Consider the following 27554-nt stretch of genomic DNA (forward strand, 5'->3'; position numbering starts at 1 on the left):
TCAAGTCGAACGTAGTTTAAACTGCCATCGCATTGGTTGAACGTGAATTGAGAAAGACGATTTTGACTTTAAACTGACGTTCACTAAAAGTTAAAGTAGGTTAAACTGGAGTTGAACTCGATATGAGAAATTGGCCCTTTAGGTCATCTGTGTATCGTGGTTACCCCGAATATTTCAAAACTACAGATAGCCTGCTTCTTTCATATTTGCTACCATTCTTAGTCTATGCTACCTGTACTTTCACTTGTAGGTACTGTTAAAAAATAGTTTTTTTTAGCTCATATTCGATCTTCATACGATTTGTCCTAATATATACTAGTTGAATAAACTTTCGTTGATAGCGGATGCCCTTGTTTTAAACCTCTATTCCCTGTGGACTGTCTTGAAAACATTTTCTTTATTGTTGCCCTATTTATCGTGTTACACGCTGCTGGGAAAGAGTGTGACGTGCTAGGAGAAATCTGGCAACACTGCCTTAAACATCAACTCTTGCTGTCTGTTACCCGAACACTTTCTCCTAGCCAGGGCCGCCGAGAGGAATGAGCGGGCCCCGGTAAGAAGTGAAGAGCGGGCCCTCGGGAAGAAGTGAAGAGCGAAAACAATTGTTTAATTTTTATAGAAATAAAATTATCAATAATAATAAGAAGCCTTTCAAATATACATTTTATTAAATTTTGATTAAGTAGGTATATTTATAAAAGTGAAAATATTTATAATACAGGTGCGTTTCGAGTTTTCTAATTTGCAAAGGCAAAAGATGTCTACATTTTTCGAAAAATGGCATGATTTTACTAAATCATTCTCAATGCACAAGTTGCTAGGCCAGTTAACCTGTCCTGTTTCATTATAAATCTCATAGCATTTTTTATGCGAGAAAGAGAACAAAAGCATCTTTTGCTTCTGCGACTGTCACGTGGGTAATATGCAAAATATTCTTTTAACGCAATAACGACGTCGACGTTTAGAAAATAATGAATCCAATTTTGTTTTTGTTCAAATTCAGATGTTCAATCTAGTGGAGTTCGAGATTCATGAATATTATCCTGCTTGTATATCGCTCTCAAATGAAAAGTTTCATCTATCAATTCTTGGCTGATGTCTTCTTTATAAAGCTCGCACAATATATCAATTATTTCTCTTAAATTGTCGTCATCTTGATCTCGGAATGTCCATAAAATCTTAAATAGGGAATAAATTTCATTGCTGAATTAAATCTTCTGATAAAATTTCTTATTATACAATCAACGACAATGTCAAATATTTCACAGCCTAACTATTGCGTCGGGCTCAAAATTATCAGTCACTACTGAGTGACATTCCACAAACTGGTGGAATGAGAGGGAGAATTTATGTGTAAGGCAGTGTTGCCAGATCCCAGCACGTAGCACTCGTTCTGAGCAGCATAGGGAACTCCTTTTTACGAAAGACCCTCGTATGTACATGGCCTAATTCTACAACTTCTGTCAAAACAATGCCAAGCTGAGAGGAGAGGTAAAACAAATAATAAATACGTCAAAAATAAAATATATTCAATAGTACATAAAAACTATTAGTTTTAATAGTAAATAAATAAAAAAGTACATATAAAAAACACAGTCCTGTAAAGCATGCTTCTGTAAAGTCTGGACACCGAACAATTTTTTCGGGAACTACTCGTATCTAAGATTTTTCAACTTATGAGTTTCTTCTAAATAAAAATCGAGACAAATCACAATTGATCAAACTCCTCCGCTTTTTCTATTAGACGGAATAAGATATTTTTTGAAAGACAGTTTTCTATTTTGAGTTATACTGTCCAGAATCCATGCTTCACTGACACAAACGCCACCTTCGCTCTTAACATATTCTCCTACGACTACGGAAGCATTGCGGGGAATGGTTGTGGTTTTCCCTTTGCACAAGCTAATAAGCTCACGGATATCGGAACATCTGGGAGTACTTCCTTTGGCGACGTATATTGGACCGCAGTTTTGAAAAATGTCCATCGTATAAGTTGGGCCAAAAGCTTGCCGTTGTAAATGATTTTTCTAAAAATAAGAATAGTTATTAGCATTCTGTTTAAACAGTATTGTTTGTTATTACTGTAACAATATAGCTTTATAGTGAATATATATATATATAGGTCGCTGTTTAAATACTGCTTAAAGGACCACATGTATAAATTGAAGACCTAAGTGGAAGAAGGAAGTATGTGACATTCTCTAAAATTCTGTGACTTTACATCGTGAGATGTAATGTTGTTTGAAGTTCGCTATAAAAGTAATCATGGGTGATTTCAATGCAAAAATTGGCGAAGGAAAATGCTACCCTAATGTTTTTTTTTCATCTTTAAAGAGGGGCGGTCTGGAATCTTCAAAAGACATCTCAGTCCAGAACGCCGCCTGACTGACCTTAGTGCAGGATTCATTCTTCGTAGCCCCAGCGATAGTTCCCGAAGTACTTTAAAAACGCTCTCTCGTCGCCGAGGCTACGCCGAATGCCTACCTGCTAAACCAGACCCTCCTCTGTCATCCAGCGCTCCGAAAGCGGAATGGCCGCTGCAAGGTCGACATCGCTTCTGAAGCACTTTACCTTCATTTATCCACAGACTGTAAGCAAGGAGGCCCTTCCTTTTCCCCGTTTCCCCCTTTTTTTGGTAAAAAAATTGGGTTTTTGTTTGTATGTTTTTTTAGAGCTTCTTTACCACAGTCTCTCATACAATCTAACTCACCTATTCGCCTCACGCTAATGTAGGACCATATGGGCTTGGCGAACGAAACGACAGAGGGGATCGCCTAATAGAATTTTGCCAGGAGCATAATGTTATAGCCGCAAATACATTCTTTAAATTACCTAAGCGACGTCTTTATACATGGAAATCGCCAGCTGACAAAAACAACAAAATCGTCAGAAATCAAATTGACTACATCCTAATAAAGCACAGATATCGAAACTCAATTCAGGCAGTCAAGACATATCCAGGAGCAGACGTATCTTCTGATCACCGTCTTCTTATTGCTAGGTTTCAACTTCAACTAAAAAGAGACGCAAGAAAGCCGCAACAACAATAAACTTAACATACAGAAACTAAAGTCAGAAGAAACAAAAGAAAATCTGAAACATGAAACCAACACAAATCTAGACAAAAACCCAGGAAATAATTGCAACGTAGAACAGCAGTGGCAATTCTTCAAAACCTCTGTATTAGAGCCAAGTAAGAAAGTACTTACAACAACCAAATGTAAGAAAGAAGAATGGATGACGGAGGAAATTCTAGAGTTGACGAATGAAAGAAGAAAAAACAAAAACATCAATAAGACCCGCTATAAACAGCTTCAAAACCAAAAAAGAAGAAAAATTAGGGAGGCTAAAGAAACCTACTTCTCTGAAAAATGTAAAGAAATAGAATAACTGCAAAACAGATATCACAACTTCAACTTACATAAAAAAGTCAAAGAACTAGCCGGAATAGGAAATAAAAGAACCTCAAATATATTGCTCGACAAAAATGGAAGTATTATAATGGAAACAGAACGAAAACTACGACGATGGAAAGAGTACATCGAGGAACTATTTCATGACCAGAGAGAAGCTAGTAAATCCGTAGATAGCCAAATCGGAGATGTGGGCCCAGAGATAACCAAATCAGAGGTTAGTCAGGCAATAGACTCTATAAAAACCAATAAATCTGCTGGTCCAGATGAATTACCTCGCGATCTGATAAAGTTGGTCAACGAGAAAAACCTGGACATAATAGTAGAACTATTCAACGCTATCTATACTACGTGAATTATCCCTAGAGAAATGTTGACATGAGCATTTGTGTGTTTGCCAAAAAAAGTGAATGCCCAAGAATGCAGTGACTATCGAACCATAAGCTTAATGTCACATACCTTGAAAATTCTGCTGAAAATTATCCACTCCAGAATACACTCTAAACTGGAGCTGGATATTATTGACACTCAATACGGGTTCCGCAATGGTATGGGTACCAGAGAAGCATTATTCTCCTTCAACGTGCTGACACAGTGATGTTTGGATGTTAACCGTCCCCTTTACGTCTATTTTATAGACTACAATAAAGCGTTTGATAAAGTAAAACATGATCGACTCATGGAAATTCTGAAAACTAAAAACCTAGATGAAAGAGATTTAAGACTAATAACACTCCTCTATTACAATCAGCGAGCAATAATAAGAACTGAAAAAGAAACATCTGAAGAAATGGAAATAAAGAGAGGAGTCCGGCAAGGCTGCATACTATCAAGTCTGTTATTTAACGCGTATTCTGAAAAGGTAATGCGAGAAACTCTGGAAGATGAAACAGTCGGCATACGAGTAAATGGAGTCTTAGTTAACAACATCAGACATGCAGATGATACAGTAATAATAGCCGATAGTTTTCAAGACCTGCAAAGACTCACGAGTAAAATAGTAAGGTGTAGTAGGGAGTATGGACTCTCTCTCAATATCAAAAAGACGAAGTTTATGAAAATGAGTAAAAACAACCATAATACTAACGAAATCTTGATAGTAGAGGGCCAGCAGATCGAAAGAGTAAAAAAGTACACTTACCTAGGAACACTTATAACAGAAAATAATGACTACACTGCAGAAATCAAAGTCAGAATCGAAAAAGCACATTCTAATTTTATGAAAATGAAAAAGGTCCTATGTAGCAAAGATTTAACATTAGCTCTTAAAGTACGCCTAACAAAATGTTACGTATACAGTGACCTATACTATGGAGTGGAATCGTGGACGTTAAATGTAGAGACAATGAGACGACTTAACGCCTTTGAAATGTGGACCTATAGAAGAATTATGAGGGTTTCCTGGGTAGAGTTACGAAGTACTAAGAAGAATAGGTAAAGAGAAGGAAGTTGAACTTACAATTAAAGAAATAAAACTACAGTATCTCGGACATGTGATACGGGGCGAGAAGTATGGCATCCTGCGACTCATAATGCCAGGAAAGATAGATGACAGAAGAAGCATCGGAAGAAGACGAATTTCATGGCTGAAGAACCTGCGAGAATGGTTTGGATGAAGCTCAAAACCAAAACAACTATTTAGAGCTACTGCCCCAAAAATTAAAATAGCTATGATGATTGCCAACCTCTGTAGCGGAGATGGCACCTGAAGAAGAAGAAGAAGAAGAGAATAAGGTGCATTAGCATGGGAAGAGGGGATCGTTTCGTAGTCGACGTCGTGCAGTGTTGCCATGTAAAAGGTGTACACTGTATATCTAATTTAAAACTAAACGTGCTGTATAAGACACGTTATGATCTTTTTTGCACGATTGATCATTTTTATCTGTTTACCGTGACAGATTTTACGTCAGTAGGTGACATTTACTAGCAACTCGACGGTAAGTAATCCAACTCGACGGTAAGTACTCCAACTCGACGGTAAGTAATTCACTTACCGTCGAGTTAAAAAATCTCTTAATTTTAATTTATTTTTTGAAAGAATAAAGAAAACTAACGAATTATTTATTAATATTGAAACTTATGGTACAATTTGTTAAATTATTTAATGAAATCCCACTTGTTTGGGCTGTGTTTTCACTTCTAACAGAAACTCCTGCAGAATCGCATACATTAGTAGTATCCAACATTTTTTCTCTTCAAATACGCGATCAAAGTTGAAAACTTGGAAATATCAATACCATCATAAAGAAAAACGGTGGATTTAATCATTGAATATTCTGCCCAGAGGCTTCCAGGAGCTTTCAACTGCATATGTCTTTGAACGAAATATGCCAATAGAGTCTTTTCTTCGATTCTTAAATTCTTGCCTTCGCACCATTTTTTAAAACTTTGGTAGGTATTTTGATAACGGATTTTGGATTTTTCGGGAATAATTGCGGAACACCCTTCTTCCCAAGCCCGTTCAATTTCTTCAAATTCACTTTCGCTCATATTTTAATTTATAATAATCAAAATTGTACTTAAAATTATTGACAACTAAATAAAAACTCAATTCTCCATTGTTGTTATGCACCCTAGTTACTACCAAAGTATGTAACAACCAAAGTATCTATCTTGATAAAATAAATGAAACTAGTCAATATGACGAAAATGTTTAATTTTATAATTTATAATGGTATCAATCGTGCAAAAAACGTTATAAGCATGTCGAACGTTAAGGGTAACCGATCTCAGACAACAATTGTCTTCGATCGGTATAAAACCCTTACCGTTCTCCATACTTAATATACTGTGGCGTTCCGCCCCTTATAGAATCAAGTATTGATGGGAAAATAATATTTAATCATTGAAAATATTATTTAAATATTTTCGGGATTAACTTCTTTCAATGTTTATTAAGATACAACGTAAAGCAATCACATAATTGTTAAATGCTTACTGATGTCACATTTAAACGTGGCAACCTTGGTTCCCTCGCGTTGACAGTTAATGATTAGGAGAGGGGTACGAAGAATTTCAGCTGGTAACTGAAGGCCGTGAACGCGCCATTGTTCTCCAGTGTACGGTCTGGGTAGCGTTGCGGGGTCGTTTGAACGAAATTATTCACCTATAATTCAAAGTTCCAAATTTATTAAAGATTACCATAAATACTATAGTGAAGTTATCCAGCAGTGAACAGTGAATTTGAAGAATTTTGGAGAATATTATATACAATGAGTTCCGCCCCGGTAAATACACATTTTATTAATTAGTTTATTCAGCCATTTTGGAAGTCCTTGACATTTGCTAATTAAGTTTCACATAGTCTGTTTTCATGGTTTATTTTCATGAATCAAACTCATCTAGAGATAATTGAATGTTCGTTGTTAATTTGTGCTTCCAGTTGGAAAATAGAGCTAATTTAAACTCAATTTTTTATATTCCTTTCAAGTCTACAGATCTCCTATCTTTTGAACGATGATCAAATAAGTATCCATTGCCTAGTCATACTATATTTCATCCTTGTATAATATATATATATATATATATATATATATATATATATATATATATATATATATATATATATAGACTTTAGTTTTTTATTGAGGTTGCAGTCATTTATTTCTAAGGGGCAGGGTAAGAGAAACTCTGTGTTATAATCAAGCTTTCGCAAAATTTATTTGCTTGATTTGTTATTACTTTTGTTTTGCTGTAATTCATATTTAATCCAACTTTACTGGCTTCTTGGTCTAATTGTTGTATCATTATTTGTATTTATCCCGTATCTGTAGCGATAAGGACGATGTCGTCAGCGTACCTTAAGTGATTTAAATATTGGCCGTTAATAATGATTCCATATTCTTCCCATTGTAATCTCTTAAAAATGTCTTCTAGTGCTTGGTTAAAGAGTTTCGGCGAAATCGTATCTCCCTATCTAACGCCCCTTTTGATAGATATGAGATATGTATTCTGTTTCAAGTTGGATCGTAGTTGTGGCCTTACTATATATATTAGAGATTAGTTCTGTATACCTATAATCTACTCTGCTATTGTGTAGTGATTGTTTCACTGCCCAGTGTTCTATAGAGTCGAATGCCTTTTCAAAATCTATAAATGCCATATATATGGGTATTTGGTATTCATTCATTCATTTACATATTCATTTGGTATTTAATATATTTTTGGTTATTGGGTATTTGGTATTCAATATATATATATCTATAACTTCTAAAATTTTAAAATGCACAAGCAAGTAATAATCAAAAATCTAGTTCTTAACAACTTAAAATCAAATAAACAAATACCTACGAGTGTCTTTTTGACATTATTTAAGTGTCTTTCTGGCATTAGTCAAATTTAGAACTAAATTATTAAATCATATTTTTTATCATGAATTGTAAAAATTAAAACATTGAAACTTGAAAACCATTAGGATAAAGATTTTTTTAGATATTTTATGTTTTGTAGAAATGTCAAATTAAGGAACAAACCTCACGTTGTAAGTTTTTGTACTAATTTTTATGCAATGTTCTTTCATTTCGTTGTATTTATTTATAACTATATAATAATTTTAGCTAATCCTGACGAAGCAAATAAATTTTGCGAAAGCTTGATTATAACACAGAGTTTCTCTTACCCTGCCCCTTAGAAATAAATGACTGCAACCTCAATAAAAAACTAAAGTCTACATATTGTCAGTCAATAATACCAAACTTCTCTATATATATATATATTGCAATATATATATATATATATATATATATATATATATATATATATATATATATATATATATACCTGTGTATATATTATAATAAAATATTGAATAAAATTAACATGAAGTAAAACTCCCTAGTGTAGTTGGTATATTTAATAAAAATTATAAAAATTTTTAAAAATCCAAACGGATTACGTTCAAAACGTTTTCGGACTTATCAGTCCATCATCAGTGAACCTAAAAGTAAGTAATCTCACTTAGTAAAATTGAAAAGGGTGAAATTTTGAATGTTAAAAATTGAAAAGTGTGGTTACGATTACTTACTCTCTGTCCTTGCTAAATAGCCACAATGCCAAACACTGGTCAAGATGTATGTTCTAACTACATGGTGAAATCTGATCTACAATTTGGCTTACATTGGATGCCAACGGATTAGTACTAGGAACATGATGCTCTACTCCATTAATTAAGAGATTTTTTTTTTTATAATTAGGTCTACATTGAACTACGTTAAGGGCCGGTTGTTCGAACGCCAATCAACAATGATCATTATTAAATATTTAATTACTGTCACCAAAACTGTCAATGTCAACTTTGTTTGGGTTGCTGAAAACATAATTAATTACAATTATGAGATTTATTATTAATTATGTTAATAATTATTGTTATATTAATTGATTATAGTCTCAGAATTGTAATTAATTATGTTTTAACAATTGACATTGACAGTAATTAACCATTTGACAATGATCACCGTTGACTAGCGTTCGAACAACCGGCCCTTAGTCTGTCAATGATTTAGAAGGAAGTTGAAATACTTCAAATGTCAGTAACATTGACATCCAGGAAAGGGAATTTTTAAGGTATTAACCAAGGTCAAGATCCAATGTGGTTACGGAACTTTAAGTTTAAGACTGTGTTGGAATTTTAATTTTTAATATTAGAATTTAAAATTTACTATTTTTATAAAAATATTACAACCATTACCATAAACTTGACTATAAAATTAAATTTGATCGAACTTATTGTCATAATATTGTAATGAAAAAAATGTAGGATAGAATTATTGGTTAATGAAAGTTAATAATTTTTTTGGCCTAAAATAGCCTTGTGGGTGAAAGTTAAAACGTTGAAGTGATACAACCGTTGTTTAGTGTGTATAGAAATATAAATTTGTTAACTGTAATGTTGGTTGTATAAGTCTAGTAAGATATTGATTCTGTATGAAATTAACCAATTAAAAAATTTGGTGAGAATTGAGGTAACTGATATAAGATTGTTAAGTGAAAAATATAAATAATTGACGGGATGTGAAAATGTGTTAGTTATAGTCAAAAATATAGGAAGTATTATAACATTATGCATATAAAAGAAAATGGAATTATTTGATTGTTAAATTAAAACTAAGTTGATAAAATGTGTAAATGAACAAAAGATTCAAAAGAAGTGCGTCAACCGGATGCACAAGACACAAACTGTATTTGGAAAATAATTAAAAGTTAAAAATAGTAAAATAAGAATAAAGTTGTAAAGTTAGAGATTAGAGTGGCTAGAAAGATAGATGCAACATATTAAAATTTTTTGAATTTTTAAGAAAAAATGTTTTTTAAAAAAGAAGAAAAATGAAAAATAAAAGAAAAAGAAAGAGAAAAATAAACTAAAAAGGAAAAAGGACCTGTATGAAAAAGGAAGAATTAAATGAATAGCGTAGTAAAACATTTTGGAAAAGATCAAGGAACGAAGTAAAGACCCAAGCGGCGAATAGACAAATAGATAAGGTCAATGATTTATGAAGGGAAAAGTAGGGTGAGAAAATGGCAAAGGGTGAATTAGTTGTGTTGGTGTTACTGGGGGTTATAGAGTAAATGATTAGTATGAAAGGAGATTTTGGAAATAGAAGGAAGTGAAGTATGAAAAAGAATGAAAAAGAAGGTTAAGTTAAAGGTTTTGGGTGAGGTCAGGAAAGTTGCTAAGAGTGAAGGATAAATTGAAAAAACAAGGAATTTAGGAAAAAAGTTGACGGTGAATGGGAGTAAAATTGCGATTAAGGGAGGTTTGTCTATTCACACAATTGGGACTGGACCTCAAGTCTCGGATAATCTCCAAATCCTCATACAAGTCCAATCGGAGTGTGTTTTTCTGCTGTATATTGTGCACCAACTGGACACCCTCAGGAATCTTAAGTTCATGTCTATTGACTTTAAGGTGATGTGAGAAGGAGGAAGTAGTATCTCTCTTACTATGTTCTAGGGATCTGGTGGCAAGAGATCTACAAGTTCTACCGATGTAGGTAGCATCACAATCTGAGCAAGAGAGTTTATATACACCACTACGGTTCATGTAGTTGATTGGATCCTTAGTATTGGTCAAACTCTTGTTAAGGGTGTTATTAACTTTAAAAGAAATTTTTATATTATCACAGGAGTTGGTAATAATGTATTTAACTCTTTCAGATAGATTAGGGTTATGGAAAGGCAATGAAGCATAAATCGGAGTTGTTGTAGATGAAGTAGAAGAAAAAGCTGACTGTTGAAGTAATCTGAGCTCTCTTTTATGTTGGAGTTTATTGATGATATCAGGGTCATAACCATTGTTTATAGCAATCTGTTTAATGATGTTTAATTCTTTGTTAAATTCTGTTGATGAAAGAGGAATAGAATTTAATCTGTGGATAAAACTACGGAATGAAGAAAGTTTGTGGGAAAGAGGATGATTAGATGATGAATGAATTACCTGATCTGTTTGAGTAGGTTTACGGTAGATCCCAAAGCTGAAATGGTCATCTAGTCTGGTGATAGAAAGGTCTAAGAAATTAATGGAGTTAGAAGTTTCTAGTTCCATAGTGAAAGTGATTTTTGGATGAATTTGATTTATTTTATGAAGTAAATTCTGTGCTGAGTTGGAATCGCCTGAGATCAGAAGTAAACAATCATCTACAAAACGGAACCAGTGTAAAATCTCAGTATTTTTTATGATATAGTTGGATTCTAATATAGATATAGAATATAGATATAGGGATATAGAATCCAACTATATCATAAAAAATACTGAGATTTTACACTGGTTCCGTTTTGTAGATGATTGTTTACTTCTGATCTCAGGCGATTCCAACTCAGCACAGAATTTACTTCATAAAATAAATCAAATTCATCCAAAAATCACTTTCACTATGGAACTAGAAACTTCTAACTCCATTAATTTCTTAGACCTTTCTATCACCAGACTAGATGACCATTTCAGCTTTGGGATCTACCGTAAACCTACTCAAACAGATCAGGTAATTCATTCATCATCTAATCATCCTCTTTCCCACAAACTTTCTTCATTCCGTAGTTTTATCCACAGATTAAATTCTATTCCTCTTTCATCAACAGAATTTAACAAAGAATTAAACATCATTAAACAGATTGCTATAAACAATGGTTATGACCCTGATATCATCAATAAACTCCAACATAAAAGAGAGCTCAGATTACTTCAACAGTCAGCTTTTTCTTCTACTTCATCTACAACAACTCCGATTTATGCTTCATTGCCTTTCCATAACCCTAATCTATCTGAAAGAGTTAAATACATTATTACCAACTCCTGTGATAATATAAAAATTTCTTTTAAAGTTAATAACACCCTTAACAAGAGTTTGACCAATACTAAGGATCCAATCAACTACATGAACCGTAGTGGTGTATATAAACTCTCTTGCTCAGATTGTGATGCTACCTACATCGGTAGAACTTGTAGATCTCTTGCCACCAGATCCCTAGAACATAGTAAGAGAGATACTACTTCCTCCTTCTCACATCACCTTAAAGTCAATAGACATGAACTTAAGATTCCTGAGGGTGTCCAGTTGGTGCACAATATACAGCAGAAAAACACACTCCGATTGGACTTGTATGAGGATTTGGAGATTATCCGAGACTTGAGGTCCAGTCCCAATTGTGTGAATAGACAAACCTCCCTTAATCGCAATTTTACTCCCATTCACCGTCAACTTTTTTCCTAAATTCCTTGTTTTTTCAATTTATCCTTCACTCTTAGCAACTTTCCTGACCTCACCCAAAACCTTTAACTTAACCTTCTTTTTCATTCTTTTTCATACTTCACTTCCTTCTATTTCCAAAATCTCCTTTCATACTAATCATTTACTCTATAACCCCCAGTAACACCAACACAACTAATTCACCCTTTGCCATTTTCTCACCCTACTTTTCCCTTCATAAATCATTGACCTTATCTATTTGTCTATTCGCCGCTTGGGTCTTTACTTCGTTCCTTGATCTTTTCCAAAATGTTTTACTACGCTATTCATTTAATTCTTCCTTTTTCATACAGGTCCTTTTTCCTTTTTAGTTTATTTTTCTCTTTCTTTTTCTTTTATTTTTCATTTTTCTTCTTTTTTAAAAAACATTTTTTCTTAAAAATTCAAAAAATTTTAATATGTTGCATCTATCTTTCTAGCCACTCTAATCTCTAACTTTACAACTTTATTCTTATTTTACTATTTTTAACTTTTAATTATTTTCCAAATACAGTTTGTGTCTTGTGCATCCGGTTGACGCACTTCTTTTGAATCTTTTGTTCATTTACACATTTTATCAACTTAGTTTTAATTTAACAATCAAATAATTCCATTTTCTTTTATATGCATAATGTTATAATACTTCCTATATTTTTGACTATAACTAACACATTTTCACATCCCGTCAATTATTTATATTTTTCACTTAACAATCTTATATCAGTTACCTCAATTCTCACCAAATTTTTTAATTGGTTAATTTCATACAGAATCAATATCTTACTAGACTTATACAACCAACATTACAGTTAACAAATTTATATTTCTATACACACTAAACAACGGTTGTATCACTTCAACGTTTTAACTTTCACCCACAAGGCTATTTTAGGCCAAAAAAATTATTAACTTTCATTAACCAATAATTCTATCCTACATTTTTTTCATTACAATATTATGACAATAAGTTCGATCAAATTTAATTTTATAGTCAAGTTTATGGTAATGGTTGTAATATTTTTATAAAAATAGTAAATTTTAAATTCTAATATTAAAAATTAAAATTCCAACACAGTCTTAAACTTAAAGTTCCGTAACCACATTGGATCTTGACCTTGGTTAATACCTTAAAAATTCCCTTTCCTGGATGTCAATGTTACTGACATTTGAAGTATTTCAACTTCCTTCTAAATCATTGACAGACTAAGGGCCGGTTGTTCGAACGCTAGTCAACGGTGATCATTGTCAAATGGTTAATTACTGTCAATGTCAATTGTTAAAACATAATTAATTACAATTCTGAGACTATAATCAATTAATATAACAATAATTATTAACATAATTAATAATAAATCTCATAATTGTAATTAATTATGTTTTCAGCAACCCAAACAAAGTTGACATTGACAGTTTTGGTGACAGTAATTAAATATTTAATAATGATCATTGTTGATTGGCGTTCGAACAACCGGCCCTTAACGTAGTTCAATGTAGACCTAATTATAAAAAAAAAAAAAAAAAAAAAAAATCTCTTATATAAAAAAAAAATATAAAAAAAAAAAAAAAAAAAAAAAAAAAAAAAAAATCTCTTAATTAATGGAGTAGAGCATCATGTTCCTAGTACTAATCCGTTGGCATCCAATGTAAGCCAAATTGTAGATCAGATTTCACCATGTAGTTAGAACATACATCTTGACCAGTGTTTGGCATTGTGGCTATTTAGCAAGGACAGAGAGTAAGTAATCGTAACCACACTTTTCAATTTTTAACATTCAAAATTTCACCCTTTTCAATTTTACTAAGTGAGATTACTTACTTTTAGGTTCACTGATGATGGACTGATAAGTCCGAAAACGTTTTGAACGTAATCCGTTTGGATTTTTAAAAATTTTTATAATTTTTATTAAATATACCAACTACACTAGGGAGTTTTACTTCATGTTAATTTTATTTAACTAGATGGTATACAGCCAACCTTCGGGTATTATCCCGTTTTATTAATAAAATATTGTTCCACAGTAATTATATTTTGTATTTAAATTGGAAATTACATGTGTTATTTGACCAAGGTCATCTGATAACAACTTGATAAAAGGTCAAGCTGTCTAGTCATTCAAGTTTTTGGACTTAATGACCTATTTCTTCTTATTCCCATAGGAATAAAAACACTTCCTCGTATCTCTTGCTTCTTTTTTTGACATTGGTAGATTGGTAGTAACACCACACTGTGTTTTTTTTAGCACCTACCATGAAATCTTAAATCACCTAACTACAACACCAAGGCCAGACCACACTGAGAGAAACAATCACTAGGCGACCAGCCTGGATTATTTCCACACATTTTCTTTTGAGTACCTCCAGCTGCTTTCCACCAGTCTCGAGTACCTTCAGCTGCTTTCTACCAGTCTTCCTCTCCTGTACGTCCAGCAGGACAGCTGCTAGCGAGAGTTAGCACCCTTGGGTGCTCATTACATCAACTCGAAGATTGTGTAAAAGGGGTTTGTTTGGGAACATTTACTGTGCTCTTAGTAAAGACAGACTGTTTTTGTAATATTTAGTACATTTTTATAGTTCAATTGCACACACATTTTTCCTGTTTTATATTTTTATGGTATTTTTTTCCTTAACAACATAATATTTAATTGATAGCGTTCCCCAATACTCTGCAATATCTAAGGTAAAGATCTCTGAGCTCAGATATTTTCCCCTACAATAGTAGTCGGTACTCATATGTTGATTATTTTTATGCTGGTTTCCATTTTTATATAATTATTTAAACTCATTTCATTATTTTAGTATAGGTTGAATTATATTTTTCAAAATTACCTTCAAATATTATTCAAAATTTCAATTATTAACTTTATTTTAACTTTAACTTATTAAATTCCTATGAACTTCTGGACTCTATTCCCTCAGAATAGTTTCTGGTTTCACTTGTTATTATTATTATAAACTACGAGTTAGAAAAAGGATCTGTTGTATCCAACCGTAGGTTTATTTATTCGATAAAGGCTTGTGCCTGTCCAACTCACATTGAGTTATTTATATATTATTTACAATATCAGGTAGTATTTAATTAAGGTGTACGTATTATAAACGTACAATTATTATTTGGTGAAGGTTCTACTAACCTAGGTGTAAGTTGTACTTTCTGTATTAGAGGTACCCTTATTCAGATTTTCTAACCTTATTAAGATCATTCTTAGATCACATTTGTGTGATAATTTTGTAATTGACTTTCACTAGTATCATTTTTTTTGTCATGTTAGAGTCACATACTAGTTACTTGTCTTAAGGCTGTATGACACTATGCATTTTCTTGTATCATTTCTAATATCGTTTCTGATATCGTTTCTTGTATACATTTTCTTGTATCATTTCTTGTACGTACATTTGTGCCCTGTATGACACTATGCAAGTTCTTGTATCCAAAACTGTATGAAATTCGGCACGTGATTGGTCGAAATTTTGTTTGTCACCCTGTCACGTTACATTGGTATGGTAGTACTGCGTCTACACCTGATTTTAAGTATTTTATAAAATTTATAAACTTTTAAAAACAAATATTTTAATGTTATAATAACTAGAATTTTTACGTTGACTGTTGATTATTTGTGTTTTTTATTTTGTTTTGATATTTGTGCTAAAATATTTGCATTATAATTATCTTCAGTTTGATCCAAATTGGAACTAACTATTGTATTTTCCTCTATTAAAAAATTATGCAATATGAAACCCAAAGTTATTCTAATATGGTTATTAGTAGAACAGTAGTCCATACCAAACGGTATATTAAGTATCAATAAAATATTTATAAATAATACTTGCAAAACACAAATAAATTCATCAAGACATAAATCATATGATCTCATTTTCAGCCGCCATTATGACATTTAGAAGCACAGTAAAGGACAGAACTGTGTTTAGAAGTTTTACCAGCAGGTTTTACGTTTTTGCTCTTTGCGCAGAAATTGGCGCAGTTATTGTACAAGAATCTGTGCCTGACACAAATTCTTGTATCGTTTCTGATATCGTTTCTTGTATCTGTGTATGACACTATACATTTTTTTGACATATCAGAAACGATATTAGAAATGATACAAGAAAATGCATAGTGTCATACAGCCTTTAACTCGGAGATTGTGAACATCTAGTAGTTAAATTTAATAAATATATATTTATTGTGCATATTTTTTTTCTCATATTACTCCTTTATATTTGTACATTTAATATACTTTTATTACAAATTTAATATACTCTATAGCAGCGTAGAATACCTGGAAGAGGGTTAACCCAGTTATCCTTCTTCTGGCGCCCAAAAATTTATTCTATTTTCATTATATTATTATATTTACTCTATCTATTTTGTGAACATTGTCTTAATATCTTCTTTTCTAGCCATCATAGTCATTTCCTTTAATTTATTGTCTAGCCAGAAATAGCCGTGCAAATTGGCCGAATCCTTCCTTGAGTGTCAAGTGGCCATTCTCTTGCATATTGAGCTAGCTATTCAAGTTACATCTATCTATTCATAATTTTCATCTTCAGTCCTATATCAATTCTATACTCTTCGTCTTGGCATCTTTCCATACAAGTACTACTGCAAAGTAGTATTTTAGACTTCAGCTTCTTCAACGCAGAAGCCACATTTTTGTTCCTTTGGCTACATTAAGTAGATCTTCTGTTTCCTACTTCTGTTGGAGTTTATCACTCTCTGTGCATTCACTCCAACAGAAAATCTTCTTCTTTCTGGTTACAATACTATTACGCAAGGTTTAAATGAATAACAATAACTTACTTCCACAGCTGGAGAGAATTCAGTTGCTTGAAAATCTTCTTCCGGCAACCATCTTTCACTTTCTAATGACTTAAATAACTAAAAAAAAAATAATTCTATTATACATACTTATATATGAATATTTAATTATAAAAAAATAAAAGCGAAAATCTCAGTAGCTGCTCCCAGATCCAAACAATAAATCTAACACTTTATAGTCCAGAGAAATAAGGTTTTTGTCGGGACACTTAGCGGCCAGGTTGCAAATGGATTTTTTGGGATATACCTATACTTCGTCTAATTTACTAACCGTTGCACGTCATCGGTGTCATAGCCTGTGACGTCGCATGATACCAACACGGAATATTTAGGCGGTAGGTGTGTTCTTTTTTAGAATCACTTTGCCGAGTACACTGGAATTACAGCCACTAGACACATTTTATTATATACGCGTAGAAATAATATTTGAAGGTTTCTATTAATGTTAACCTAAAGAAATACACAATATTATGTTTCATTTAATTTGTATAAAAGGATAAAGCGTTTTTATGAAGCACATTTGCTCGGATCACACTGTAAGTGTAATCGAACGAAGGTGACATTTTAGAATAAATTGGTAACATTTATTTGACAGTTGCGGTGGTGACACTTCATATTTGTTTATATTCTTTACTATAAGTATCTGTTTTATTATATTTACTGTTTTTATTATTTACTTTACTATAAAAAGATCCTCTACAATAAAAATATAAATTTCACCTAATTTTATCACGACTTGGAATAATCGAGGTATCTGACAACTTTTTAAATTGTTATTGTAGACATAATACAAAGAAACCTATTCCCGGCTTCATGCCAAGAGTTCGGAGCCGTTTTTTAATTATTAACAATGCAGTGCAAAAACGCTTGCACTGAAAATCTTAAAAGATTATAACTTAATTCTTGTTCTCTATTTCTTAAGTTTTTACTTATTGACATTGAATAATAATTTGTTTTGTTGACAACGTTTACAATAATTATGTGATCTACTTGATTTGAAATGGATTCAGGATTTTTTTATACTTTGGCAACTATGTCAACTTAGATCTCTGGCGCAGATAATGACGTGCAACGGTAAGTATATAAATTAGATGGACTGTAATACATTATAAATACAAAAATGCCCGTCACAGTTCGGACGAGAAACTTAGTTATTAACAAATAAGGGTCAAAAATGGCAATTTTTTCGATTAAATCGCTACAGGTAAAAATGGGGTAATTAAATATCGTATTTATAATTTCTTCTTTTAGTAGGTGAGCCAAGGTTTAAAATGGCACTTTTTGAATTTTGGTCCGATCATTTTTTAATGATCGGAAATTGCAAAATAAGACTAAAATTTCAATAATTAAAAATGTGCTATAACTTTTGCGAAAATGGCCTTAACACTTTCATATTGCATAAAAAGTTGAGTCGAAATTTCCGTATAATGCACAAAATATTCTTCTTGCATGTGGAAACCACATGCAAGAAGAATAGTTATATTTTTAAAGTATTGAAAAAATCATTAAAAAGTCGTTTTTATCACTCCGAAAACAGTTTAGTAAAATAGAGTCATTTTTGGCTTATAAACAATTTGAATAGCTTTGTTAATATTGACTATAGAGTATCGAGTAAATCTACTTTTGGATTTCAAAAGCTGTTATTTTTACACGAATTTTCAAAAAAAAAACTTTTTGCCTAGGTTAATTAGGGTCAAAGTTAGCCACTTTTATTATTTAATTCACAGTTACTTCTACCGGGTGTCCATTTATATTTTCCCCCATTTTAACTACCTATAACTTCTAAACGGCTCAAGATAGAAACATGCGGTTTTCGCTGAAATGTTTTATTTTACTAAAAGTTTTGTATGAATCGATTGAGTTTTTTATATCGCTTTCAATTACGAAAATTAAAATTGCGGATTTTTGAAAAAAACTTTGTTGACTTTTTTTTAATGGAACACCCAGTATATTTTTTTGTAAATTGAAAGAACGATCATTCACCTATCCAGCGATATAAAGTTTTTTAAAATCGGTTGTCAAATCACTGAGTAAATAATTTTTAAAATGAGAGGTGCAGCGTGGATATCACATACCTAAATAACATGTAACTAAGCAAAATGATATTATGTTGTGATTTTCACATTGCATCTCTCATTTTAAAAATTAATTTCTGTCATTTGACAACCGATTTAAAAAAAAATTATATCGCTGGATAGGTAAATGACCACTTTTTCAAGTTACAAAAAAATATACTGGCTGTTTTAATAAAAAAAGTCAACAACGTTTTTTTTTTCAAAAATCCGCCATTTTTTATTTAAAAGCGATATGAAAAATGGCCATTTACCTAAAAAATTGAAAAAACGATCATTTACCTATCTAGCGATATAAAAATTTTCAAAATCGGTTGTCAAATGACTGAGCAATTAATTTTTAAAATGAGAGATGCAATGTGGAAATCACATAACATAATATCAATTTGCTTAGTTAGAGAGTTGCACCTCTCATTTTAAAAATTAATTACTCAGTCATTTGACAACCGATTTTGAAAAACTTTATATCGTTGGATAGGTGAATGACCTTTCTTTCAATTTACAAAAAAATATACTGGGTGTTCCATTAAAAAAAAGTCAACAGTTTTTTTCAAAAATCCGCCATTTTTTTTCGTATTTGAAAGCGATATAAAAATATTAATCCATTCAGACAAAACTTTTACTAAAATAAAACATTTCAGCGAAAACCGCATATTTCTATCTTGAGCCGTTTAGAAGTTATAGGCAGTTAAAACGGGGGAAAATATAAATGGACACCCGGTATAACATCAAATTCTCCTGTAACAGTGTTAGTTACCATACTACTCCAAAAAGGTTTGGTCGATTTTTATGAAATTTTACACGTATATCCTATAGGATGGAGAATAGTCTTTAGTCTATTTTTTATACCCATAAGTTATAAGGGGGGTTGCCCCCTAAAATTTTATTTTTATTTTTTTAGACAAAATTATCTACCTTAATTTTATATGATGTAGAATTAAAAAATACATACAACCCTTAATTTTCACTCTTCTATCACTAACCCCTATTTGTTAATAGCCATCTATATATTTACATCTATAAAATTCTCCTGTCACAGTGTTAGTTTCCATACTCCTCCGAGACCGCTTGACCCATTTTTATAAAATTAGATATGTATATTCGGTAGGTCTTAAAATCGGTCGTAATCTATTTTTCATATCCCTAAGTGATAAGCGGAGTTCCCCCTAACATTTTGTAATGTTAGGTGGGGATGTCTGTACATAACGTACTCTATAAGACTACGAGTACAACATACAAATTAAAAAAATTATGATCAAAATCCATCAACAAGCTCCGGCGATATTAATCGCAGCATATGTTTGAAGACACAGTTTCATTTTTTGAGTGCACGGATTTTTTAATAATTTCCCTCTACCGACCACGAATCCATTCCGTTAGGACGCCATTTTTAAAACTTTATTACCCACTCTGTTGAGGTTCAAAGTTTACTCAAACAAAGTAGACGTCAATTAAATAAAAAAAGTGGCTAACTTTGACCGTAATTAACCTAGGCGAAAAGTTTTTCTTTAAAAATTCGTATAAAAATACCAGTTTTTCAAATCCCATAGTAGTTTTAGCCTACAGTCAATTTAACAAAGTTATTAAAATTGTTTATAAGCCAAAAATGGCTCTATTTTAGTAACATGTTTTCGGAGTGATAAAAATGACTTTTTATTGATTTTTGAAGTTATACTTCTTTACGATCGAGAGTGAAATTTTATAATGCCGGGCGCATGCGCACACAGACAGTATGTAGTTCGTTGCTAATCTTTCAAGATATGTATGTATCAGAGCTGTCAGCGCAAATAAGTCATTAAAAGGATATATTAGTGTTTTTAGTAAATGTATTATTTATTATAATTTTTGTGTCTTTGGATTCCTCGGAAATAAAATATTTTATAATAATAGTAAGTATATTTAAAGTATTCTTGTATACTTCACTTGGTCTATTAAATTTGTCAGTATGTATGAGACATCTTGTAAACTGTCAAAGCAACAGAAATATAGCTCAGTGGTAGAGCGTGTGACCCGAGATCGAGAGGTCCCGGGTTCAAATCCCGGACTATTCATATTAAATTCTGCATAGAGACGTGTTTTTTACGATTTACTTCGACGAAAACTTTCCCAGGAAAAAGCGGGTTTTTCCAACAAAATCTTTAATTTTCAACTAAACTTTTAGATAAGTAGTTGTTAATCAATAATTAAATAACTTGGTAACGTAAAAGCCCTTTCCGTATATATTATAATTCCAGAAGTCTATGGAAATTGAATGAACATTTTAGCAACAATTAAAATGTTAATTAAAAATTTACGGTCGCTATAATAACGACAATAATTGTGATGCATAAGAATAACTATGATTTTTTCATAAAAATACACTATACCTATCTAATGTACTTTACAGAATAGACTAATAAAATAAAATAAAGTCAAAATGTAAATTCGTACAGGTTAAAACAAATTTTATATCAAAGTTTAGGTGGGTACAAAAGATATTTTCAAGAAAGTATCCAAATCATACAAGGGGATCATTGTTTAAATAATTAAAAAGGGGTCATTTTTGCAAAAAAAAATACTTTTTTAACTGCTGAGGTAATTCACTTATCAATGAAGGTCTATGGGATTTTTTTCTACAAAGCTGAAGGGCAAATCTTTCACATAAGACTTACTAATTTAATTTGACCCCCTATTTATTTAAATAATTGTATATAAAACTTAAAAAACAAATTCGCAAATAATTATTTATAGCGTTTTAAATAAGCACTATAAAATATCTTATTTTACAGACTAAGTTGCGCTATGTCACCAGTATTAAGCAAAAAAAATTGGTCAAAAAATATTTAATATTTTTTGAGATATTGAAGTTGTTTATTAAATGTTACTATATTTTCAATTGCAAAAACGCGGTTGTTGCCAAAGAAATATTCACCTGGTTAAGATCTCATTATTTTTATTTTTATGTATATTGTCGATAGTTGTATGGATACATTCGAATTTCAATTAAACTCCCCCCTAAAATGGCATTTGAAAATCATACAAATTTGTTTATAATTTGTTTTTTTAATAACGTCGCGGGGATTAAGTATTTTAAAATGCCGTTTCGATAATTGGGTTCCTGGGAATTTTTTACTAATTAACACAATTTTTTTGTCGTTTTTTCTTCTTCTTTTTTTCCTTGGAGTTATATTACTACGGGCCCTTTTAGGGTTAAATTTTATTAAGAATGTCGAGTCTATGAGATCTAGATTGTAGACCTAAAAATATTAAGATTTAACTAAAATCTCTTAAATAAAATGTGGCTACTTACTGAGTTACGGGGTGTTTTATTTAAAAATTTAAAAATTATTGTTACCAAGTACTTTAAAACTATTTAACGTATCCTTATCATACTTGGCAGAAAGTGTGGCTATTATACACCCTACTAAATTGTGATTAATAAACGTTTCTAGCTAGTGCCAGAGGCGTACGACAGGGGATAGTGAATGATTGACACTTCCCAAATTCTACGCCACTGAGTGAATTACTATTTTAACGAAATTTTTCGATTCTCCAATACTTTGTATGTAAATAACTTTATTCGTATCAATAAAGTCATCAGTTTGAGAGATATTGGAAGTTTAAAATGAATGAATGAATGAATCAAAATAACTATGCCGTTTCATTTTTAACGTCCAATATCTCGAAAACTAATGACTTAATCGTTACCAGTAAAGAGTATATTATTTACATATAAAGTATTGGAGAATCGAAAAATTTCGCTAAAATAGTAATTCCCTCAGTGGCGTAGAATTTGGAAAGGGTCAACCATTAACTATCCCCTGTCGTACGCCTCTGGTAGTAGCTAGAAACTTTTATTTGTCACAATTTAGTAGACTGTATAGTACCCATACTTTCTGACAAGTATGATAAGGATGCGTCAAATAGTTTGAAAGTACTTGGTAAAAATAATTTTTAATTTTTAAATTAAACACCCTGTAACTCAGTAACCAGCCACATTTTATTTAAGTGATTTTAGACCAATCTTAATATTTTTAGGTCTAGAATCTATAACTTAGAGATTCGACATTCTTAATGAAACTTAACCCTAAAAGGGCCCGTAGTAATATAACTCAAAGAAAAAAAAAGAAGAGGAAAAAAAGACAAAAAAATTTGTTAATTAGTGAAAAATTCCCAGAAACCCAATTATCGAAACGGCATTTCAAAATATTTAATCCCCGCGACGTTATTAAAAAAACAAATTATAAACAAATTTGAATAATTTTCAAATGTCATTTTAGGGGGAAGTTTAATTGAAATTTGAATTTATCAATACATTTATCGAAAATATACATAAAAATAAAACTAATAAGATTTAATACAGGTGAATATTTCTTTGGCAACAACCGCGTTTTTGCATTTGAAAACATAGTAACATTTAATAAACAAATTCAATATCTCAAAAAATATTAAATATTTTTGGACTAATTTTTTTTTATTAATACTGATAACATAGTGCAACTTGTCCTGTAAAATAAAATATTTTATAGTGCTTATTTAAAACGCCAAAAATAATTTTTTGCAAATTTGTTTTTAAAGTTTCATGTATAATTATTTAAATAAATAGGGGGTCGAATTTAATTTAGTAAGCTAAATGTGAAAGATTAACCCTTCAACTTTGCAGAAAATAATCCTATAGACCTTCATTAGTAATTGAATGACCTCAGCAGTTAAAAAAGTAATTTTTTTGCAAAAATGACCCCTTTTTAATTATTTAAAGAATGATCCCCTTGTGTGATTTGGATACTTTCTTGAAAATATCTTTTGTACCCACCTAAACTTTGATATAAAATTTGTTTCAACCTGTACGAATTTACATTTTGTTTTACATGTAGTGAAATTTTATTTTACTAGACTAGAATTGAAATTGGACTATTTAGGCGGCCTCAGGAATATTTTAAAATTATAAACAATTTTTTGGTTTATAAACAAATATAATATCTCGGGAAATATTAAACTAAATTAAATTGTGAAAACGGTATTCAAAAGACAGCGCCAGGACGCTTCTTTTAAAGAAAAAACGTGTAATTATGACGAGTAGTTCCTGAGATACAACCGGTCAAAGTTGACCGAAATTTACGGCAAAGATATAAACAATAGGATCATAATTTTCAAAACCATGACCTTTTTATTTTTATCCTCTTTCTCCACACCAATTTTCATATCTTTAAAATCCTCATAACATATATTATTATAATAAAAACTATCGATAATACGTGTGAAAATTGCCAAAAATAGCAAAATTCCAATCAAAAATTAGGTTGGAGAAAATGTAACCCTCAAAGTTCAAAATCGGTATACGTTAAAAAAATGCATTTTCTCGGCTTCCCATGGAGCAATTTCCTTCATTCTTTTTTTGTTCTCAAGTAACTCGAGTAGAGCCATCGAACTAACGCATTATTAAATATCAAACTTTTCTTTTGTTATAATAAATTAATTTATTTATTATAACACAATATTTTAATTTGTTTAAATAAAAATTGTTTATATAATTATACAGCTTTCAAATGAGAATATTTATGTTTTTAACTTTAAAAGGTACACTTGTAGTAAGTTTATCTAAAAGAAAACCTACAACTGAAAAAAATATGTCATTTTCTGTTCTTATAAATAAATTAATCTATTATAACAAAACAAAAGCAAGTTTGACATTTAATAACTCGTTAGTTCGATGGCTCTACTACTCGAGTTATTAGGGAACAAAAAAAGAATGAAGGAAATTGCTCCATAGGAAGCCGAGAAAATGCATTTTGTTAACGTATACCGATTTTGAACTTTGAGGGTTACATTTTCTTCAACCTAATTTTTGATTGGAATTTTGCTATTTTTGGCAATTTTCACACGTATTATCGATAGTTTTTATTATAATAATATATGTTATGAGAATTTTAAAGATATGAAAATTGGTGTGGAGAAAGAGGACAAAAATAAAAAGGTGATGGTTTGAAAATTATGATCCTATTGTTTATATCTTTGCCGTAAATTCCGGTCAACTTTGACCGGTTGTATCTCACAAACCACTCGTCATAATTAAACGTTTTTTCTTTAAAAGAAGCGTCCTGCCGCTGTCTTTTGAATACCGTTTTCACAATTTAATTTAGTTTAATATTTCCCGAGATATTCTATTTGTTTATAAACCAAAAAATTGTTTATAATTTTAAAATATTCCTGAGGCCGCCTAAATAGTCCAATTTCAATTCTGTAAAGTACATTAGATAGGTATAGTGTCTTTTTATGAAAAAATCATAGTTATTCTTATGCATCATAATTATTGTCGTTATTATAGCGACCGTAAATTTTTAATTGACATTTTAATTGTTGCTAAAATGTTCATTCAATTTCCATAGACTTCTGGAATTATAATATATACGGAAAGGGCTTTTACGTTACCGAGTTATTTAATTATTGATTAACAACTACTTATCTAAAAGTTTAGTTGAAAATTAAAGATTTTGTTGGAAAAACCCGCTTTTTCCTGGGAAAGTTTTCGTCGAAGTAAATCGTAAAAAACACGTCTCTATGCAGAATTTAATTGCGGTGAATTTTTATTCGGGTGTTTTTGGTCTAAAGTTAAAATCTTTGGAGTTATAGAGCAAAAATTGAAAAAAACACGATTTTCGGGCGCCATTTTGTTTATAAAAAAAGTAGCACACTATCTGCGGACTTTGCATATCTATATTATTAATACATACAATAATAAGATTCGATTCCAGCAATAAAATTGCTGGTAAATAACTTTTCCTTGTATTTTGCTAATTAGCCCAGAGTATTTACTCACATTCTGAGTACAAGGAATCAACTTTCATTGAAATTTTTCCTAGACGAATAGACAGAATGTGACTGCATATTGTAGAGTCCCTATCGTCTTCTTTATTCGTCGTCTCCTAGCTTTATAAATGGTAAAAGGCAGAGATTAAGGATGTTATCAGAAAGTGGTTCCACGAGAAGTTTCAGATTTATTGTTTAGATCTGGGACTTCTCACTTCTCTGTAACATAATTCTCTCAAGAACACACTTGAGAACTTATAAGTTTTAAAATAATATGACAAACGTTAACGAAGTTGTGGGGTGTCAATTTTTCCAAAAAAGCACGTAAACGCAACGAGCTTTAAGTGCTGTTTCACATTATAAGAATTTTGAAGGTGCGAGGGTTTTCTCTAGCGATAGTTTTGACGCACCTATCCTTTTCACACAATAAGAATTGAGTCGCACAAAGATATTTTGCTGTGTTGTTTGGTATATTATTTTATTTACACTTTGTGGCTGAGGTAGGTACATGATACGATGTCGGATATGTATTATTACGATGTATCATTACAAATGAGTATTTTTTGTCAATACTTTTGTCCTAATGTACTGTAGTGCGTATTTAATTCATTTTTTGCAATTTCTATTTTGTCAGTTATTATTTCTTATGTTTTTAATTAAAAGCCTTAATTTGTTTTTATAATCGTTGTTATACTAAGTTATTTGTGGGATCTTGGATCAGTTCATCTAAGTAGCTCATACAATATATGTAATAAACTATTCTAAATGGGAAATAAGCCACAATTGAAATAAAAAAAAATGATTTTATTAACGTTTCGACATCCGATTTGAGCGTCGAAACGTTAATAAAATTATGTTTTAGTTAAATTGTGGCTTATGTCCCATTTAGAATAGTTTATTATAAAAATTCCACAAGGAAACAGCTTCAGAACAACATTACAATCTATGTTTTTCATGTACAGAATTTAAAAGAACCTCTGTCATCCATTCATTTTAAATGTTGTTCCCCTCGTTTTAAATGTTGTTTTTAGATAAATTCACACAAGACGTGACCGCCGCCCTACTACAGTTTTCACCGAGTTGTTTACCACATAAAACTAAATATAATTTCGTAGAATAAAAGGTATATTTTATATGGAGCGAAATCAAATTATAGCGTTGTGTTTACTTTATCGTGGAAGGAAGAGAAATAAGAGGAACCGAATTCATTGGGTCCATCCTATTAACACAAAAATATACGACTTATATATTTTTATATTCACACATCGTCGACTTACTGCCAAAACCAACCAACTCCATTTTTAAAAGTTTTGAGAAACCCACCTTTAAACTTTAATTTGAAATGAAAAAACGTCTGAATTTAAATAATGATTTAATAATTGAAAAGTATGACAAAAATATTTTTCAGTTATTAAATAATTTTTTCAAATTCAGTCGATTTTCAATTTCAAATTAAAGTTTAAAAGGTAGATTTCCCAAAACTTTTAAAATGGAGTTGGTTGGTTTTGGCAGTAAGCCGACGACATATTGATGGAACACCCTCTATACTCAACGTTAATTGCAACTATGTAAAATAAAGTTTATTATAATATACTTAGCAGTTTTAATTACTGTTGTTATCAGTAACATATAATTAATTTTGCTGTACTTATAAAATGTGTTTTTTTCTTTATCACCTAATTCGTCAAATTAATTAATTCAAATTAAGTGCACGGCATACACCATTCCAAGCATTTCTCGTCAAGTT

General features: G+C 31.2%; 1 protein-coding gene across 1 annotated transcript in view; it reads right to left on the minus strand.

Annotated features, from left to right (window-relative positions):
• Positions 1 to 1508: 1508 nt before the first annotated feature.
• LOC126892921 (uncharacterized) overlaps positions 1509 to 27554 on the minus strand; it is a 38710-nt gene continuing 12664 nt past the window's right edge. Inside the window, exons 4-5 of the mRNA XM_050662836.1 lie at positions 16932 to 17009; positions 1509 to 2027 (exon numbers count right to left, since the gene is read on the minus strand). Coding sequence (XP_050518793.1) covers positions 1719 to 2027; positions 16932 to 17009 — 387 coding nt within the window. The 3' untranslated portion in view covers positions 1509 to 1718. The remainder of the gene's footprint in view (positions 2028 to 16931; positions 17010 to 27554) is intronic.

The sequence above is a fragment of the Diabrotica virgifera genome, chromosome 9 (assembly GCF_917563875.1).
Source record: "Diabrotica virgifera virgifera chromosome 9, PGI_DIABVI_V3a".
Lineage (NCBI taxonomy): Eukaryota > Metazoa > Arthropoda > Insecta > Coleoptera > Chrysomelidae > Diabrotica > Diabrotica virgifera.